This window comes from Pterocles gutturalis, unplaced genomic scaffold, assembly GCF_000699245.1.
Source record: "Pterocles gutturalis isolate BGI_N339 unplaced genomic scaffold, ASM69924v1 scaffold4359, whole genome shotgun sequence".
Taxonomy (NCBI): Eukaryota; Metazoa; Chordata; class Aves; order Pterocliformes; family Pteroclidae; genus Pterocles; species Pterocles gutturalis.
Window position 1 is genome coordinate 56,575 of NW_010135486.1, and position 19,699 is coordinate 76,273.

A 19,699-nucleotide genomic window follows, 5' to 3' on the forward strand; every position below is an offset into this window, starting at 1 on the left:
GTGTGTTCGTGTCTGTTTCCTTTTACAGAAAAAAATTCAGAGTACCTTTCTGGGTTTTCCAGTGTGTTGCCATCAAAACGTTCTTGTACTTCAGCACTTTTAAAGTAGCAGGTTACTGTGCCCCACCTTTTCACAACTGACATTTTTTCCTTGGGTTTTTACGATGTGTTTGCACTGTTGGTAATTACATTAATGGAAAAGCTTAGCTGCAGCAGCTTCAGCTTTTCATAGCTCTCCTCTCCAGCTGGACAGCAGTTCTGGCACAGAGTGTTAGTCATGCATAGCCCTTCAGCTGAAGCTTTTTACTGAGGGAACCGTTCCTTCTGCCTCTCCGTAGGCAGGAGAAGACCAAAGCTGTCCTGGAAAGGACAAAGGCTTTTTCCTGAGCTGATGAGAGAGCTTTCCCTTGCATGGATCAGACTGACAGGCCCCCGGCACAGGGATTTGATGGCATTTGTGGAGCTGGTCCCCAGGACAATTTTAAAGATATTTATTTTTAGGTGAACCATTAAATTGCATGTTGGTGGCATGCAGGAGTCGTTCCTCGGTAGCTACCGAGCTCCACACCTTCCATCAGGTAGAGGTAGGGAGAGTGAGTTGTCCATTGAGCGGTGTTCTGCTTTTAGCACGGCACGCCTCCCTGCTCCCAGGAATTCCACATCAAACGGAGCGCTGTCTGTCCTGATGCCGTGCTGCGCTGTCTGGACGCTGCAGTAGGCTTTGCAGGCTGTCCCAGGCTTAAGGCAGATAAAGCGATGATTAGAGGGTAATTGTTGTTGGCAGCAGCCAGTGAGCTGCTCAGGGCAGATGACGGCTGTGGCCATGCCATGCTCCTGCTACACCTTTACTGTGGCAGTAGCCGGTTCCACGTGTTTAGAGACAAATTCCTTTGACAGCATTTAAAAGTCAGCAACTGTATGTAAACACAGCTCTCAAGTGAAATGAACAACAGAAGCAGTAGTTAGGTGTCCAACAGAACAGAAGCTGGAAGAGCCACTTTGGTGAGAGAAAATGATAAACAAGGAAAAATGGTGAAAAAAGTCTCCTCCAGGAATAATTCTGTTAAGCTTTACTGATTAAGAAATTGTTACTTTGATGATTTCTGCTCTTCCCCTTTCCCATGGCGCTTGCAGTTTATCTGCTTACAAGTAGAGTTTCCTGGTTTTATTTATTATGTTTTTCTTGTAGGAAGATTTTCTCTTGTTGCTGGCTGCTGTCACATCGGAGGTTGAGGGTTTCCACTGCCCACACATACCATGGGAGCTGCGGGAGGTCTGGAGCAGCAGCGGCAGTCCATCCTGATCTGGGTACCCCTGCTCGCTGCATGGTGTGCTGTCAGGTTAGCGCAGAGAGTTTACAAGAAAGCACATTTTGGCTAACACACCTAGCATAAAACAATGAATAGCCAGCTGTCCCTGCTCCAAGGAGATAGCAACCCATCCAGAAAGTCCTCTGTGTCCCCCTCGTCTGTCCAGACCGGAGGGAAATGGTGAGCTGCCTTTATACACGTGAATGGTAAACAGCCTTGCAGCAGCATTCCTTACAACAGATTCACTAGCAAAGCTACGTCCTGAGGAATACCCGTCTGAATGGAGCTGAGGAACCCTCTTCCTCCGTTAGGGAGCTAAAAACCTGGATGCAAACATGTCTGTGAACAAAGGGTGGCCAGCAAGCAGGATATGGGCCAATTGCTGACAGTGCTGAGTACTGCAGCTTAGACACTAATTTACCTTTTCTGTTTCAGAAGAATGGCAGGGGGTGAACTGGGCGTTAGCAGAATCTTTTTTCTCTAATGAGAAATGTGTTTTAAGAAGATCATTTGTGGCACGCTTCTGTCCAAGAGTGGGAAAGCAGATGCTGTGGTCAATTTTAAATGTTAAATGATCCTAGGGGTATTTCTGGAGCTAGAGAATACAAGCTTTTGGGACAAGTTCTGTGGTGTGAAATGTGTTTATATAGTTTATATAAGCAGGGACTTGTAATAGGACTGGATTTCCCTTTCTTTGAGCTATATTTTTTGCTGCAGTTATTGATGGTTTTGCTGATCGTTTGTGGAACTGTTCCTCTACTGTCCACCTTCCCCCCAACCCTGTGTTTTGACTTTTGCGTGGTTTTGTTGTGTTTTTGACTGGGTTTGGGTTTTTTTTTTTAACCTTGGCAAGAAGCCAGCTGTGTGGTGGGTGTGTTTCTGCTTCTAGTGATATGTAAATTTTTAGGCTGGCTTATGGATGCGTCCTGCTAACATACCTGCTATCAAGGTTTGAGATGAGGAAATAATTCTCCTCTAAGGCATATGTTCCAACTCTTAATCCTACCTGAAGCTGTCTGGGAAGAGCCCTCTGTTCCCTGGAGCCCAGCAGTGCACACACTTTGTGTTTCCTGGGACTGTTTTGTATTAGGCGTCCATCTCGTGGTCCGTCCTGCAGAGCTCCTGCCGGTCCCCTCCAGCCCTCTTTTCCCAAAAAGGAAGCTTTGCTCTTTCTGTGCTTTCAAACAGCTGACAGGAGCTGGCTTGGATGCCTTGGAGTAAGGAATCCAAACCATGACTGAGATAATTGTGAAACCTTACTCTTAACAACGTAGTTAATGAGCTCTGGGGGGCTACCGCGCTGTTAAAGCAACTTCTGCAAGCACTGGAAATTCATAATAGGGGTCTGCTACTGAAAATACCTGTTTAAAGAGTTTAGGACCTGGAACTCTTCTGAAGCCTTTGGGGAGCTTGGGGAAGCTGCCCAAAAATGCAGAAAACCGAAGCTGTCCAGCATTTCTTCTTACACCAAGTTCTGAGTTGGTGAATAAATTATGAATGCAACCTATGCTTTTAAACTGTGGTGGGCTTTAAAAGTACAGCCCTTGCTGAATGGTGCTCCTCTGTGAAATACAAATGATTTTCAGATTGATTTAATGATCCATGAAGCCGTAAGTGCTTTTAGGGCTGTTAATGCAGAGATCTTTGATGTTGGTGGGAGAGTGTGTGACTCAGAGTCATGCACTCTGGGCTCTTACTAGCTGGAAACTTGGGAAGTAAAGGGCTGGCCAGTCTGAGCGGTAAGAACAAGAGAGCCCTCGCATACCCAAACGTGTGTTTGGCTCCAGCAGACCAAGGTTATCAAGGTGAGCATTTCAGCAGCAGGCCAGCCTGGAAATTGTTGCTGACTTTGCCATCTGCAAACTGAATACCAGAGCCTCCAAAGATGCTTTTTCTGTACTTTTAGACATGATACATCTGATGACTTTGCAAAACGTTACTTTTTTCCTTGTTATTTTTCATCTTTTGTTACAGTTGTGTTTAAAGGGCTCACTTCAGGACTGATTTTAGTGTTCTGTATAAATTTTATTTATTTACATTTTGGACTTGTTTGGATTGCACAGGTAGTACATGAAGCCGTGCTTGTCTGCAATATGATGTGAACTGTCATGCTAATACACTGATTTTTAATTGAAGAACTTAGTGTTGTGTAAAGTAAAAAAGGAATGGTTTTGTATGCTTTGTGTTTATCTAATAGGTCGTGCAAGTTTCTGCTGTGTATTGTGTATTTGCATGTAACCGCCCGCATAAGATATGTCAGGTCTCTCAAAGAGCCCAACCCAGATGCTCAAGTCTTTGCCATGTATACAAATAAATTATGGCCCTTACCTGATAAGAATGATCTCGTGGTATTAAAGTGCAAAAACATCAATTTATTGGTGACCAGAGGCATAAATCCAATGCACTCCACTAACCTGGAAGAAAAAAAAAAAAAAAGTATTTTCACTTACAGATTTATTAGCAGTATCCCAGTTCAGGGCAAAAAGCCTCAGGCTGTGCAAAGATAATTTCTCTCTGTGGCCCTCTCTTGCCCATCTCCGTGTACAAGTCTTTTTCTGGGGCATTTGTGCAAGTCTCTCAGCTCCCAGCTCGGCTGGGTAATACCAGCAGCCTGCCTGCCCTAGTCCAGTATGCACTGGGTGTCTCGCTAAGGCCGTACTTTGGCAGCAAAGTGTATTGAGAAAATCCACAGATTCATTACCTGGTTCTCTGATGAAGGAAGCAAAAATGAACTGTTTCCTCTCCTAGGGGGAATTGTTGTGGGATGTGTTGATGGATAAATCTCTCGTTTTGTCAGTGATCGCTTAGTTTTGTGAGCTTTTTGCTCTATATCACATAGCTCCTCATGGTACCACTGCAGGAAGGGAAGCTACAGCTCAAACAAGGGACACGTTAACCACCAGGCTGTTACAGCTGGACAAGCCGGGCAGCACTCATCTGTCCGTGGGCAGTGTGTCGTTGCAGCTAAAACCCAGCTAAAAATAAGGTACAGAGCAGATGAGCCAGGGCAAGGCCGGACAAGTCCCGGGGCCCATGTTAAGCCAGTGCAGAGCTGTGATCTGGAATTAGTGGTGGCACGACCAGGTGCTCGTGTGTTCCCTAGGGCTATACAAACGTAGGCTGGGAACTGTTGCTCTCCATTACTTCTCCTCTTTGCTACACTAGGGGATGTGGAGGGTGTCCCTTCTGATACTCCAAGCAGAAGGCACCAGTCCTTCAGCAAAGAGTGGCAGCAGGTTCAAAATGAGCTCAGTTGGATCCTGAGATGGACTTGTCATCTTTTTGGGAGTCATTCCCTGAGCCCGTGGTATCTGAGATGGCTTGTATTCTGAATCTCACTGCACCTGTGGCACTTTCTGCGAGTCTGAGAACCGGACAAGTGCCTTGTGTGAGTCTTTGCAGCATTTCTTCCAGCAGAGTGGTGACAGCTGTTTTTATTTAAAGCTATAAAATGTATTGAAGGAGCTCCCAGCATACAGAAATAACAAACAAGTTTATATCGTGTCAGGACTGTGGAAGGAAGGGCTTTTGAGAAATGATCTCCAGGCGTTCCTTGGGGTACATCTGATGCATGCCGTGGTCTTCACTCTGTTCTAAAAACAACTTCTGTCTCTAAAGCTGGCATGCCTCATCTATTCAGTAGCTTTGGTATCCAGGTATTTACATCAGTGCTGTGCCTGCTAACACCCTGCCCCGGTATGTTTTCTAGCTGCTTATCTTAGTGGGATTGTATATGTTAGAACCTCACAGTGACATTTACACTTCCAGCAGCATTTCTCACATGCTTTCTAAGACCTAGAGCATGGCAGGTCATAGACAAATCTAAAATTGCTTTCGCTCTGAATCAGGTGAATGCAGAGCTGTAGCACTGGGAACTCATTCTCCTGTTGGTGTCTCAAGGGTAAGCTTGCTGCAGCAAGCTCGCACGCCCCAGTAGTGAGAACTCCAGAACTGGCTGAAGCTCCTCTTTTGCTTTTTGTATTACCAGCTTCTGGTCATAGGATGAAAAAAGAATAGTTAAAAGTTGATCCAAATTCAGACACAATAATAGTTTCCTTCATCCTGTTTTAAGTTCTGGCTTTGTTTTGTGTATGTTTGCTGCCAGGTAAGGATGACCTGCAGTTCTAGAAGACCCTCATGTCAGGTGGGGAAGTGATGACAAGAAAATTATGGGGTAAAGTCCTAGCTGTTTCCATTTGAAAAGTTTATCCCAAGTCGGCTCTAAACATATTCAGATATATACAGAATTATGCCTTTGGTGGTTCTGTGTGTCTTCCTAAGTGTGCTGTTGGCATCGATCTGTCATGCAAATGAGCGCTAAGAAATGTTTTTGCTGATGATGCACGGAGGGAAAAAATTATGTCAGAGCAAAGCTGGCTCTGCAGAGCCACCAAGGAATATAGTGCAGGAAATCTTCCGTCCTTCCCAGAATTATTCTGCATCTGGAATTGCTGAGGTACCAGAGAAGCAAATATTTTATGAAAGCAGTCAGCACTTAAAATATTTTCTTTTCTCTTTTAAGTCTAACAACAAAGTAAGATAATGTTTGTGTTTGTGGCCTATTGAGTTCATGCATTTAATGAGTAATCCTGCAACCCAGAGAGTCAGACCTTTCCTTTAATCCTTGTTTGTTTGTAATTCTATCAGCCACTGTCACTCTAAGGATGCCACTGAAGAGAATATAAACAGAGCTAATGCTCTAAGCTGTAATTCGCTTAATCATCTCAGGAAGACGAAAGATACGCAGACTGCATATGAAGTCACAAGAATTTTTTCTCTTTTATTAATTCCTCAGTGTGGTAAAGCTACTGTGGAGTTGTGGATGAGCCTATTCACTACTATTTTTATTTAATAGAAGATTTCATCAGGCCAGTGTCAGCATTACCTTGCAAATGCAGGCAGTCCTGCTGCAGGCTGGGAGGTGCTGCTTCCATTTCGATGGTGTTTCTTCTTCCCAGGCTTCCCCTGCACTCTTGTCCTGGGTTGGATTTTTTTTTTTCTCCAAGGACCTAATAAATCAAAGCACACAAATTTCAGCACATCCCAGAATCTAATGAGAACATCCTGTCATAATATTTTCCACTTGGCGACCTGGGTGGTTTCTTTTGCAAGCACTGATCCCTCATAATTAGACAGTACCAGCAGTGCCACAAAAATTTTGCATATACGCAGTTCCTGGGGAACCAAGTTAGAAGTCTGTTGGAACTGTTTGGAGTCAACGTTTGACCTAAACAGTTCTTCTTTGCTTCCCTGGCTTTTCAAAAGGCATACTTTTTGCCTTAGTAGGGAAAAAATTAGAGGCTTTTTCATGTGTCAATCCGTGCCTATATTGCCTTTGTTACAATTAAGCAGCCTGCTGCATCTCTCATACTCATTTTTTGGCAAAGCTCCACAGAAGCCAACAGGTATTTCTTGTATTCCGGCTGAAGCACGTGGGAGCCATCTGCCAAAACGTCTGGCCATTGACTCCCGGTAGCTTCTTGTTCCACATCTAAAGGGCCAGATCTTCAGAAGGCATCAATGTCTTAAATTGTTCTCTCAAGGCAGTTGGTAAGGAACACATCAATCCCAGCACAGAGTGCTGTGGCCCTGCTGTGAGGTGTGGCCTGGGCTGGGCGGCGTTCACTCCAGGTGTGTGGAGAGTTCTGTATTGAAAAGTATCAGTCCTCGGCGTACCTTCCCTTTTTATGTCAGAAAATTGCTTTACTTCTTAAACATTGTGCTTTGGGAAATGAGCAGGGCTGCCTTCGAGGGTTTGACAGGTTATGGTCAGGGGCAGTAACGCCGCTGGTACGTCAGCTGCCTTTCCCCAGCAGAGCCAGCCTTTTTCCACACCTTTCTTGCCTTTGATACAAGAGGAGCTTGCAGCTCATTGTTTGTGTCCAGTAATTTATCTTGTCACTGTCCTGGATGCAGATGCACAGAAGCTCAACAAAGAGAAACAGATAATTGAGTGAGCTCTATAGCAGCCTGAAAGACCTGAGCATTGGGACTGGGAAAAAGGGCGGAGAAAATCGTACTGAGAATGGCTGTCCCCACCCTGGGAACACAGGGCTTGGGAGCGGGAGAAAATTCAGAGCTTCAAGGAACTATAACTAGGTGAGAAAGCAATCATGGAAACTCATATTCATCCAGTGGTTAACAAGTAGAAAAATGTGCAATGGCCATGTAGTGCGACTTCAGAAGTGACATCATGAGCTGGCCTAGTTTCCTGTCTTTGAAAATAGCATAATGGAATTTTTTAGTTGCCCCAGAATACGGCTGTCCTCAGGGACATTTTATACATTAACACGCTCATTAAGAAGGGATATACCTTGATCTCATTCTGTGCCAAACTGATTTTTCATTATTTTCATTTTCAGTGAGGTTGTGGAGCCTCCGTAGACACTGCTGCCAGCTGTATTTTTAGGAAAAGGCTAAATTAGGCAATTGAATGCTTGCTTCTCCTAAGTTTGTCAGTGGGTCAGAATCTTTTGCCAAAAAGAAACTCTAGCGTATGGCTGACTGGGTGACATCATCCTGCTCCTCGAGAGTTCAGACGTGTAGCCTACGTACGTGTCGCACAGCAGAGGCTGGGTGCAGCGACGCAGCCGTAGCTCTCGCGGCTGATGACCAGCTCGAGCACCCAGGCTGGCCGCGCAGGCAGTTCTGCCAGTGCACCCGACATACTGCTGTCCTCCTCCAGCACCACTGCGGGGTCTTCACCAGGCTCGGGGGAACCTCACTTCCATGCTTGCAGCCCCCCAATCTCTGTCTTTGCTCGTGCTTCCTTTCTCTCCACGGATCTGACCTCCACTAATCAGTTTTCATGCGTATACTCAGGATCCCTCCTGAAATACAATTCCTCCTCCTCTGTTTGCTCTTTTTCTCAGGAGACAGCACAGCACAATTCCTGTGAAGAACACTGCTGTTAAAGGTAGGCACTAAACCTGTGTCTAAACCATGTAGGTTTTGAGATGCAAAAGTGCCTCCAAAAGGGATGCAGGAAAAGGCACAAATCTTCAGGGCCCAAGCGCAGCGGCAGCCGCTGTTGTGTTGATTCAGCAGGGTTCGATGAAGGCAGATCTCTTGTCTGCAAGTCTGGTGTTCTGGACAGGCATCACCTGCTCGCTGAGGTCTCCCAGGGTCTCCAGTGTCGGTATGTCACACTCAGCTCGGTTTTGCTGAGTGAAATGTCTGAAGAAAGGATGCAACATCCAGCCATGTCCTGTTATCCCTTAAGCAAGTGAGCAGAGAGGAGGAACATACACACGTAGATACACATAGGGAGTGCTCCTGATACCAGTGCCATTGCCAGGCAGCGCAGGTATCACAGAGATCAGCCCACGTATTTTACAGTGTAAACAGGAGTGTAAGAATCTTCCATGTGAGAAACACTTAGGCTTCTCTTTAGGGATACAGAGGTTTGAGCGATGACAGTGTTCATGAAGTTAGAGTTAGGCAGGTCACAGCTTTACTTAAAGAGCTATAATTTCATTCTTTTAAAATTACTCTCTAGATAGAAAGATGCATGCTGTAACCCAGAATATCTTTTTTTATTATTTATTTTTTGAATACAGGAAAGCATTTAGGAGGGGCACAGTTTTGCCAAATTTTTGACGTAGGTGTTTATGTTAAAAGCTCAGTGTTTCCGAAAAAGGATTTAGAAGGGAGGCAGACATGATTGGTCTGCAAAGGGGCTGTGGCTTTAGAATATGTACATTTGGGTTCACAAAGAGGCTCTGTAGATAGATTTGTGCTCAACAGAAACTTACCATCTGATTCCAGCAGCGTGGTTCCGAGTCTCTAGAGGTTGCACAAGGCAAGGCTAGCAGCTGTGGCTTTCAATGAAATACAGTGAGAAAGCATGTGGGGAGGTTTCCTTCTGGTGCGTCTCTGTTCCATTTCCACTATTTCATTTGCTTCATGCACAAAACTCCTCCTGTCTTTTCTTGGCAGAGGAACCCCAGGTGGACTGGAGGAAGACGTCATTCTTTCTCTCCTCATTTTTGCTAGATGGTGCATGGTAGACAGGCTCTGATGGACACTGTGAAAAAAGAAAAAACAAAATACACACCTGCACATGTGCATATGATGCTGTATGTTTTGTCTTCCTACCCAAATGTTTGCATAACCACTTCACTTGGTGAAGGAGCACGGACTAATCTCCCTCTGACAGGTAAGATCATGATGTAAAAGATGCAGGTGACTAACAAAATAAAAAAGGAAGAGATAATGAAGCAGCTAATTCCCCTTTGAGATGAGGAAGGATTAGTCTATCTAGCACAAATCCACAAACAAACAGACTCATTTCCTCTGTGTGTAACAGAGAATATTGCCATGCAGCGACTGCCCTCCCTCTTTAATGTGTTAGACAATGCAGTCAGAGCTGCCTGCTGGGCTGTGTAGAGTGACTTGCAAAGAACTTCTGTCTTCAAATGGTTCATTTAAATAATTCCCTTCAGTAAGCATCGCTGTGATCTCTTCCCACTCTTAAGACGGCAGTCATTCCTCCAGCTTTTGCTTGTGAATTACTTGCTCTGTGCTCGAGAGAGGAGTTTAATCAGGAAAGATTGATTTCTCCGTTACTTGCTCCCACTTGCAGGTAAGGGGGTGTCCAGAGGCACTCGTGTGGCGTTCAACTAGTGAATCTACAGGGGTGCCTGCATGTGAACTGTTCATCTCCGTGCTGAAACCACCCTGGGGTTTAGATACTTGCAGACAATACGCTCCTGGCAGCGCTGATGCTCAGCAGTTACCCAGCCTCAGGCACCTCAGGTTTCCCAGAGCCCTGGATTAGCATGCAAAGATTATGATGCATTTTTCTTTGAATGCTAATTTTCTTTACAGCCTGTAATCCTACACAGGGAAGTCACAGCACGTGTGCTACTCACCCATTGCCTAGTGAGCACCAGAAGCTTGGCTGTGTTCTGTGTCCTGAGCCCCAGTGGCAGTACCAACAGGTAACACATTTACTAGTGCTGCGGGTGTGGGCGAGTGCAGAATTTGGACTGAAAAAACAATTTACATATCTTTTGGTTTTGGTGAGAGGGAGGGTAGAAAGGAAAACAATGGTTGCATTTGGTTTTTATTGCAATACAGAAAGTCTGGGAAAGTCCTCCTGAGCACAGCCAACAGTCTTCTTTCTGCATTAACAAAGACTTTGTGCAGGAAGCACTCAGGCTGAAGTCTGCCCTTGTACTGTCAGAACCCGAAGTATCTACTGAATGAACTGAGTGGGGAATGCTGATGTCTTTACTGGTTGTAGCCAGGATGCTCAGAACAAACCTACTGCTTTTTAAAATTGGCCAGAATTAATGATGATCAATTATGAAAAAAAATATGGTTGAGGTATTTGGAACAGACTTTGATGCTAGGAAAAGGTTCACTGACTCTGTGAGCTCTTGGAAAGTGTCTGCTAGTGCCCTAGTACTTAGATGAATCCTGAGCAATGGCACAAAGAAAGAGATTTAATGACTGGGCTACAGGAACGTAGCCACCATCTGGCTTTGGGCTCTCTTCTCCTGTGATGCCATCATCCCTTTGCTCTTGGCAAAGGATGCAGATGGCAGCATTGCAGACGGAGCTGCCGTTAGTATGTGTAACCTGGGCTTGACTCTGGTTGTTTGAACTCGCTTACGGAAAACAGACAAACAAGAGAATAGGTAAACGACTCGTATTACCCTGGATTTTTTGGAGAGGGCATAGCAATTTACAGAATGAGGCTTATGTAGCACTAAGAACAGTAGCCAAAGAATTAAAAACCAGACAGCATCAGGAAAAGTGTAGCTAGAGTGGGTACTGCTTAATATCCTGAAAAGTCCTGGTGTGTTTTGTGGAATCTGCTGCGTGCCAGGGTGAGTGAAACGGTTGGTTTTTCACCACTGAGCCCAGCCAGGGGGAGGCTTGGGGTTTCTGTGGAAAGAAGTATGCAAGTTGCATTTCAGGAGGTGGGAGGCTCAACACTTGAAAATGTTTCCAGTACTACTTTTTCTTTTTTTCAAATCTTGTCCAAAAATGGCCATTACATTTCCTCCTAGAGTGAGGTTATTTTTTTTGTTTTGTTGGGATTGCACACTTGAAAAATATTCTGTGGGTGCACGCATGGAAAATATTGGCATACTGAGAATACCCTCTGTGTGCAAAGGGTGGTTACATACTAGAGAGGGGTGAAAAAACAGAAATCCTTCCTGAGTCCCTCTGCCTGCTCACATGCACACAAAAAAGAGATTCTCCTCTTCCTCCGAACCGCAGAACCACCTATTTAAGAAGGAAAGTGACAGCCAAACCAAAGGTGCTGCCCAGTGTTGGTTCTTTCTGAAGGGATCTCAAGCTCTTCCACCCATGCCGCGGGCGCAGCAATACGATGCCATTACTGGTATATTTCCGTTGGACACTGCGCTTGGCAGCTTTGCCAGCTGCAGCAGTTTTTAGAATTGGAGCTTGTCTATGAATTTCCTACTTGTGTGCTGTCACAGGGTTGGCATTCTTGAGAGCGAGAGGACTTGCGGTTGAATTGTAAAGCTGTTTGCAGACAGGTCTCTCACCCGCAGTGGCGGGCTAAGCTTCTGAAAACAACTGGGGACAAGCTTGCCGTTTGATGTGGGGTTTGGGAGAGTTATTTACGAGTTACTGTGAACCACTGTGATACCTAGGAGGGAGAGGCTTCCCAGCTAATCCAGCTGGTAGTTGAATCTGCTCAAGGTGAGTTACAGCAAGGCCATCCAGCACATTTGGCAACATCGGCCCTGGTCCTGCTGTCCTTCCACAAGCAAAACTTCTTGCCTGAAAACAACCAAAGGGCCAGTGTACTTGCAGCCTTGGCTTTCGCCAACTTGTACAGGGAAAAAGGGCTTGAAAGCTGTGCCCTCGACTGGGGAAATGCCCTGTTAGAATACCAGTTAACATGAGTGGAAGGCAGGACCGTCCTCTCCTTTCTCTCCAGTGGCTGCTGGTTGCTTTGGCTGGGTTAAAGAGCAGGGAGATCCCTGGGTGTTTAAGGGCGCTCCATCATCTCCTTCTCCTAAATGGAAGGGTGGGGGGAATGGGGATGCTCCCTGACTCCCTGTCCCAGAGCCAGAGGCTCAAGAGCAGCCCAGTTCCCAGTGAGGACTGCAGTATGTAGCTAATGGTTTATACTGGAAGATGTTCCCAGCAGGCCTCTTCACTGGCTGGTACACTGGCTTAGATTTGGGAAGAACTAAGTAGCCTACAGCTATGACTTCTTTCCTGTCAAAAATCCATGATGGTATTTTACTTTACTCTCCTAAATGTAAGAAATAGCTATTGAGTCATTTCAGATACAGGCTATTAAATGCATCTCCTGAAAAGCCAATCCAAAGCAGTTCATCGGAACTCTGCCCCTTGACACCTGTCTTCAAGGGACCCTTCTAATATTTTGTGATATTCACAGGATAGGGTATTCCAACACCTGCTTTTTCAACAAGAATTACAAAAATAGTAAGTCAGTCAGAAATTCTAGCTTAGCTGTTCCAGAGACGGGGTATGAGGGGGGAACACCCAACACTGCTATTTGGTATCTTTTCAACGTGAATTGGGGCTGACCATGTTACTTTTGAGCGCTAAAGGCACGAGCTGGGCATCGCACAGCATCCCCAGTGAATGCTGTGGCACTCCAGAGCACATGCCTGATGTGTTGCAAAAAAAGGAAGGGGGAAGTTCTGGGTTAGCAAATTAAATATTTGGCCTAAATCTCCTTAGAGATTAATAGAATGCTTGAAATAAGAACTGTGTGATAAATTATAGAACCATACGGTTGAATTAATTTTTTCATTGGGTATCTGGTGACTTCCCCCATCCCTATGCCACTAGAATCATCTCTTCAGAGTTCCTGATGTATTTTATCCAAAGAAGTGGCGACTATACAGGTGAGGATGCTGTACAGAAGGATGTTTTTGAAATGGAATTGATGTTTACATCTTATTTCTTGTAGAGTCTCTTCTTGGCGGCCTTGGAGACCTGAGTTCCCTGTACAGCAGCGTAGAGCAGCAACTGAACGAAACCCTGCGGCGACGCAGGCACGCAGGAGACAACGACTACAACATTGAGGTGCTGCTAGGTGTGGACGACTCTGTCGTCCGATTCCACGGCAAAGAACATGTTCAAAACTACCTCCTCACCCTCATGAACATAGTGAGTATCTTCCATAGTTCTGCACTGCTTGTTTTGGATTGTGAAAGGCTTTTGTAAACTCTTGCAGGAGCATGTAGGAGACCATGCTTGGTACAAATACAAATGTGATCATTTTGTCTGCTGGTGGATATGGTTCTCTCTTTTCAAGATGTTCCTTTAATGGATCTTTTTTGCAGTAGTTTTCTAGGGCACATTCTAGGGTAATTCCAAGAATTTGGAAATAGTTGAAAAACAGTGGGGAAAAAATGTAAACTTGATACATTTCTAATAATTCCTAACTTCTCTCACAACACAATTCTGAAGGAAAACTTGGTTAAAGAATAAACATGCGGAGTGAAAAAGTGTTCAAAACACCTAACAGCCCTTCGAAAGAAAGCAAACCTTCTAGTAACGTCTGTTCCTTACCTGGTGTAGCAATCCATCTTTATATAGAAACTGCGAAGGAACAGAGACTCTTAGAACTCCTCTATCATAGTGCATCTTATGGGGCTAGCAAGTACTTTTGTCTGTGTATACATTTCTGGCTGTAAAATCAACAGCAAGGTATTAATATGTAAAATTATGGTCTTGAACTACGCTATCAGATTCTACGGAAATGCACGTTACAGAAGAGCACAGGTCATGCTGGACATTAAAGGTCATGTATTATACCAGCACGGAGTGCTAGAGTTGCTCAAGCTTCAATGATTTCTGGTTTTTATATCTTAGAAAAAAAATCTTAAAAATATATATGACATGAATGTAAAGGAGGATATGTATAATCCCTTGCAATGTGTCACCCTTTCTCAATGCACTTAAGCATCAGACCCCCATGGATACATCTTAAAAGCTGTGGGGACCATAAGGTTTTCCAGGAAAGAGAAGCAATATCCAATGGACAGATTATAAGAGAATAGGTTTGCAATTAATAATGATTTGATGAGTGTAGAAATTATTGTCATTTTTACACACACCTTTTTATTCCTGGAATAATATAAAAATTATTCCTTGGGCTTACAAATCATCCTTCTAACACTTTATTCTACGTCACATCAACCACCATCACTCCTGACCAGGAGAATTCAGTCCTCTCACTATGGCAAAGTATCGGAAACACCTTCTCCCCCTCATCCCAGAAACCCCATCTCAGCTCCCCTTAGTACGCAGCATTCCACTTCAGGAGGGACAGCTGATGCGAACAGGGCCTTCAGTCCCTGTTTCATGGTTAGCGTAGTGCTGGTGCTGATAAATTGTGTATGCATTGCTGCTCTTGCTGCCTTCCCCTGGCCCGAAGTTACCACCGTTTTGCCTGCAGGGACAGGCAGTGAGGCTGCCCGTGGCGCTAGCGTGTAAGAAGGTTAATTGGGGCTCACCCTTTCACTGAGTCCATTCTAACCTCAGTTACATGAGGGGTGACTGGTGATTGCTGGGGTGACAGGAACGACCCCCTCACACCTCATCAGGCCAGTGGAAAATCTGCTGCCAGTGGGTTAATGAAAGAGGTGAGATCAGTGACACAGTGAAGGGGCGGGAGAGCAGGTAGCAAGACTCAGTGTTGTATACAAGACTGCTCGGGACAACACCTTTGTGTTAGACCTCATGTAGCACAGGTAACACAGAAATGATAGAAACTGTCTTAGTTTTCCACGTGCACAAACATGCTGAGTATCTTTGAAAATCTGCCCCACCTGTTCTAGCTCCCAAAATGAGGACCAGCAGTTTAAAAACCTTATCCATAGACTTTGACAGGAGAAAAAGTTTCTCTATGTGAATCTAAACCAACTGATATCTTTTCCAGCATAAGTCTGTGAAGAATTATAAAAACTCTCTATAGAATTATACTGTGCTATAAATCTAGAATAAGAAACTCCAGACATACACACACATTGTAACTGAAAAACAAAATTTAGTCTGCTACCATTCACAACCTGCAGCTTTGTTCAGTCCCGTGCCTTTCCTACTGTTCCTGTAATTGGGAGCGTACATGTTGCAGGTCACTGTGGTATTCCAGTATGCCAGGGGAGCTGCTCTCTAACAATAGGCGAGTGGATGCTGTAGAGTCTTGGTGTGATGAAAAGGGGCTGTTGAGTAATGCCTTTGCATTTGGTTTTGGAGCCCAAGGCATTTAATCATGACTTCCTCCTCTCCTCTGACAAGCACACAGAAAGCCTTTGACTGCGGTGTGTTAGGAAGCTGGGCGTGAAGCTCTTGGAGGAGAAACAAGCCACTAAACCTGGGCTGCTCTGTGGATCACCTCTGAGACACTAGGGGATTGAGAGCCAGGAATGTATGTCTAGTAACTGTGTGTCTTTGCTGTTAGTAGAAGCTTCTTTTTTTAGGCTTGAGGGAATTAGACAGCACATGAGCAAGTCTTTGCTTGTTCCTAGAAGCTCCTTAGCCACTGGGACTGCAGCTGTTTGGTCCAGTCCCCTGCTGACACCAGCAGACGCAGCTCAGCACAGCTGAATTTGGTTGACAGGCGTGAACCTGACTTTTGGGTTTAGTGTTAGGTTTGGATCTAGCGGTGTGAAGATCCAAGAATTGAAGCTTGCATATCTAAACTTTACTCTTCCTAAAAAGGGGAGGCTCTAGATGAGAAGGAATTTGTGATGGATGTTTCTTGCCTTCCTGAGGGCAGTTTTGCCCTGTGTAATGCAGCACAGGCAAGATAGCTCCAGAGGAGCTTCAAAAGAACACTGTAAGCAACACTATTTTGCTCAAGCAGCGTTAAATCACATTCATTTAACCTTGTGCCAAGAGTGGTTATCATGGGCACAGTGCTGTGGTGACACAACTCCACTGCTCAGTGCCAGAGCTGGTTCACCAGCAACCAAGCAATTCATGTCCTCGCTATGCCATTGGGAGCTCCAGCCCTGGCGGTTCCGTTTCAGCTAAAGAAACACCCGAGATGTTTCCCTGTACTTAACATCCATACGTACTCTAGGCTGAAGAAACAGGCTGGAAAACCCAGCATCAGTGATGCATCTAGAACAGCTGTTAAAGGTCAGCACTGGACGTCAGAAACCCAAATGAGCACATCTCATCCAAAGCAATGAAATCTAGTGTGGGCCCTAGCTTTCAGGTAGAGCTTTACCATTATCCCACAGCATGAACTGCCAAAGTCACTGACAGCCTGCTTTCCAGAAGGGCTGAGGGCTAAACCCACCCATGGAGAGAAGGTCATTCCCCTGGAGCTGGTTCTGGGAGCTTGGTGGCCTCTCTGTTGCTGGGCAGTTGCAGCTGAATTACTTGAGGTGACAGAGTCAATGTTTTCCTGATCTTACCTTTACCAGGAGCATGCAGGGAGCTGCAGCCTCCATCTCCTGAGCCCTGCCATAGCGTTAGCGCTGTTCCTGATCCCCAGCACAGCATCCCTCGGGGAACCTGCAGAAGTACAGCGGGAAAGCGTGAAAGAGTGAAAACTGACAGAGGAGTGGGAAATGGGGTGCAGCAGGACTGAGACAGCATGACCTCCCTTCCTTTCCTCGTCTCCCTCCCTCTCTCTGTCTGTTCCCCCACTCTGGTTTATACTCCAGGGGTAGGGCAGCTCTCGAGTGACTCTCTGGGTCTGTCCGGAGCAGGGTCCTGTGTCTGTCACGCGGTGGTGTGCCACAGCAGCGCTGAGGTCACTTCTTGCAGGAGGAGAATCAGTTTTCACCACTGTTGAATGTTTTATGGGAATGTGGCAATGCCAGGGTACTGGTGCTTTGCAGATAGCTGTTCTCTTCTGTTGTCTCTCATAACATCGCTTTCCTCTCCTCTGTGCTACCTAAGAGAAACCTCTAACAAAAAGAGAGGATCTTTATGGGGCTGTATTCAGTTTAGAGGAATTTTTTCAACTAAAAAAAAACCAGAACAGTGAAACATTCATAATGATCACTTTCAGCACGAGGTAGCCAGTGCACCTTAAGTGGACACTTAAAAAAAGCTTCATGTTTACAGCACTGTTGCATTAGATCTGAAATTAAAGGCCGCCTGCATTAGGCAACTGATATTTGTTACTCCCTTGGGGGGTTACTTATGACAAAGCTTCCCTGGCTTAAAGTCATTGAGATCAGACAGATAGACACAGACAGCACTCGCTTCTACCGGGGGGATTCGGAGTGGGTTCGGACTGTGCTCCCTGCACAGACAGTTTGTATTGCTGAAGAATGTGAAATAGGAGTTAATGTAGTTCTGGCAAACGTGGAAGCAAGTAAAGTTTTTAATCCAGAAAAATGGAGATGAAAAGTTATTGTTTGTGTGAGTAACAAAATATTCTTGGCAGAGTCCTTGCAGGGAATCATTTTCTTTTTACCACATACTTCATGAAACATCAACAATGAATCTTCGTTAAAGACTATTTCAGAATATTGTCTCTTTAGTTTTAAAAACATGTAACTGTCCACAGCAGAGCTGATGCACTGTCCCAAACCACTCCCATGTTTTCGTACACGTCGATGGCTCCATCTGGTGGGAGTACCTGTCTGCTCAGAGCCTGTGCGAGCAGACACCTCTTCCCTGAGCAGCTGCGGGTCAGCTCCAGTAAAGACCGTTCCCTCTTCTAGAAGGAATGCTTTTGTAAGAATATCGTCATTCCTGTCAAGAAAGGAAGTCACTCCTGGGAAGCTGCTTTTTTCTTGGTACAAGGGAAACTGTGAACGTTTTTTCTGACACGAACCTTTGTGGGAGCAATGGTATTGCGGTAGCAGGGAGAAAATTGAGCTGAATGATTGAACTTTGGAATAATTGCTTCACAAGACAGGCACTCTGAGTTATGTGCTCATTCCTTGTAAAGCGGTCCTGCTGACAGGCTGTTCTCAGCTGGTCCTAAAAGGGATTGCATTTCTGAAAAACAGTGATGAAAATTGCTGTGCCAGGTCCCACAGTCTGGACAACTCGGAATGACCTTTTTCCCTGAGGGGAAGGGAGAAGTTCTGTTTAGCCTGATTAAAAAACAAAAAAACCCAAAAAAACCCCAAACCTCTAAATCCTGCTCAAATATACCAGCCTCTGAACAGTGGTATTTATTTTTCACCAATTATCCCTAATATAATATTTATTTTGTTTTGAGGGGGGTGAGTAACTCCATGATGATCTGCAGATGTTTCAGCCCCCTAATTTAGACTCTGGTGGCAGGACATTTCTCACCTTCCCAGACACAAGGAAAGTCCTCAAGAACGATTTTTGACGCATCTGCGTAATACTGCGTTTTTAACTGCACTTCCACAAATACTCTTCTTAGTACTAAAGTGACCACATAATTCTAATTTTTCTTTAAAAATTAGGGCAGCAGGATTAGTTGCTTCTAAAAAAAAAATTAGTCAAAACAAAACCACCATGAAGTATTTCAGTTGTTCAGTGAGCAGTGGAAGAGCAGAGTTACCTCTGGATTTCTGCCTTGTGGCTGGGCTCTCTAACAGGACATAAGCTTCTCTTGTGCTGAGAGTGTTCTCCAAGCTCCCATAGGTGTGCACGATAAAGGATACACAATCTTTCTTTCCTTGCAAGCAGTAATAAGACTTACTTCTAATCAGCTGCTCATTTTCACAAAACTTCTGGATACTTTATTTCTTTGAGATTGCTCTTGTTTTGCAAGTGTTGCTGGAAGGTGGGAAACGGGGCCACGTAAACGGTATTGGGGTGTTAGAACTAACAGAGGGAGTGACTATCCAATCTTTATTTCCTTTGGAAAGGAGGCTAAAATCACTTAAATCAAAATTTTGCCTTTAAACAATGTGTACAGATCTCACTGGAGACCTCTGCAGACCTGCTCTGGTGCAAAGCCATGGACTGTTTCATGAGGACTCCCTGTGGCCTTACAAGTTTGCTCTTCCCTGTGTAATTTCTGCAGTCCTTGAGGACTAGGGTTTGGAGGGCTCACAAGGCTGACTTACGGATGGGTGTTTTCTCAGGTTAGCAGTTGGTTTAATGTAGTAAGTCTTTCCAGATCATGTAAACATTACATGCTTTCATGCAGTTGGTGAATTTTTTTAATGGAACGTGTTGACTTGCAGAAATCAAATCTATTTGGAGATATTACTCTGTAAGATATACTACACCGTTTATGTCTCTGGCAATGCTGTTGACTTTAAAACTTTCAGATGAAAATTTCCAAAGCATTTACGGGATTTGGAAACACTTTGCCCATTAATTTTAAGATTGATTTAGAATCAAGAGTACTATTCACATCTTGAAAGCTTAACACATGCCTACATGTGTGCAGAAACTGAGCCTCATTGTTTGTGTCATTGTCTAAATATTCTGCCTTCCCAACCTAGAGCTGCAGAACGCAAAAAT

General features: G+C 44.8%; 1 protein-coding gene across 1 annotated transcript in view; it reads left to right on the top strand.

Annotated features, from left to right (window-relative positions):
• Positions 1-19,699, top strand: part of ADAMTS3 (ADAM metallopeptidase with thrombospondin type 1 motif, 3) — an 89,706-nt gene that overhangs the window by 48,691 nt on the left and 21,316 nt on the right. Inside the window, exon 3 of the mRNA XM_010081893.1 lies at positions 13,242-13,441. Coding sequence (XP_010080195.1) covers positions 13,242-13,441 — 200 coding nt within the window. The remainder of the gene's footprint in view (positions 1-13,241; positions 13,442-19,699) is intronic.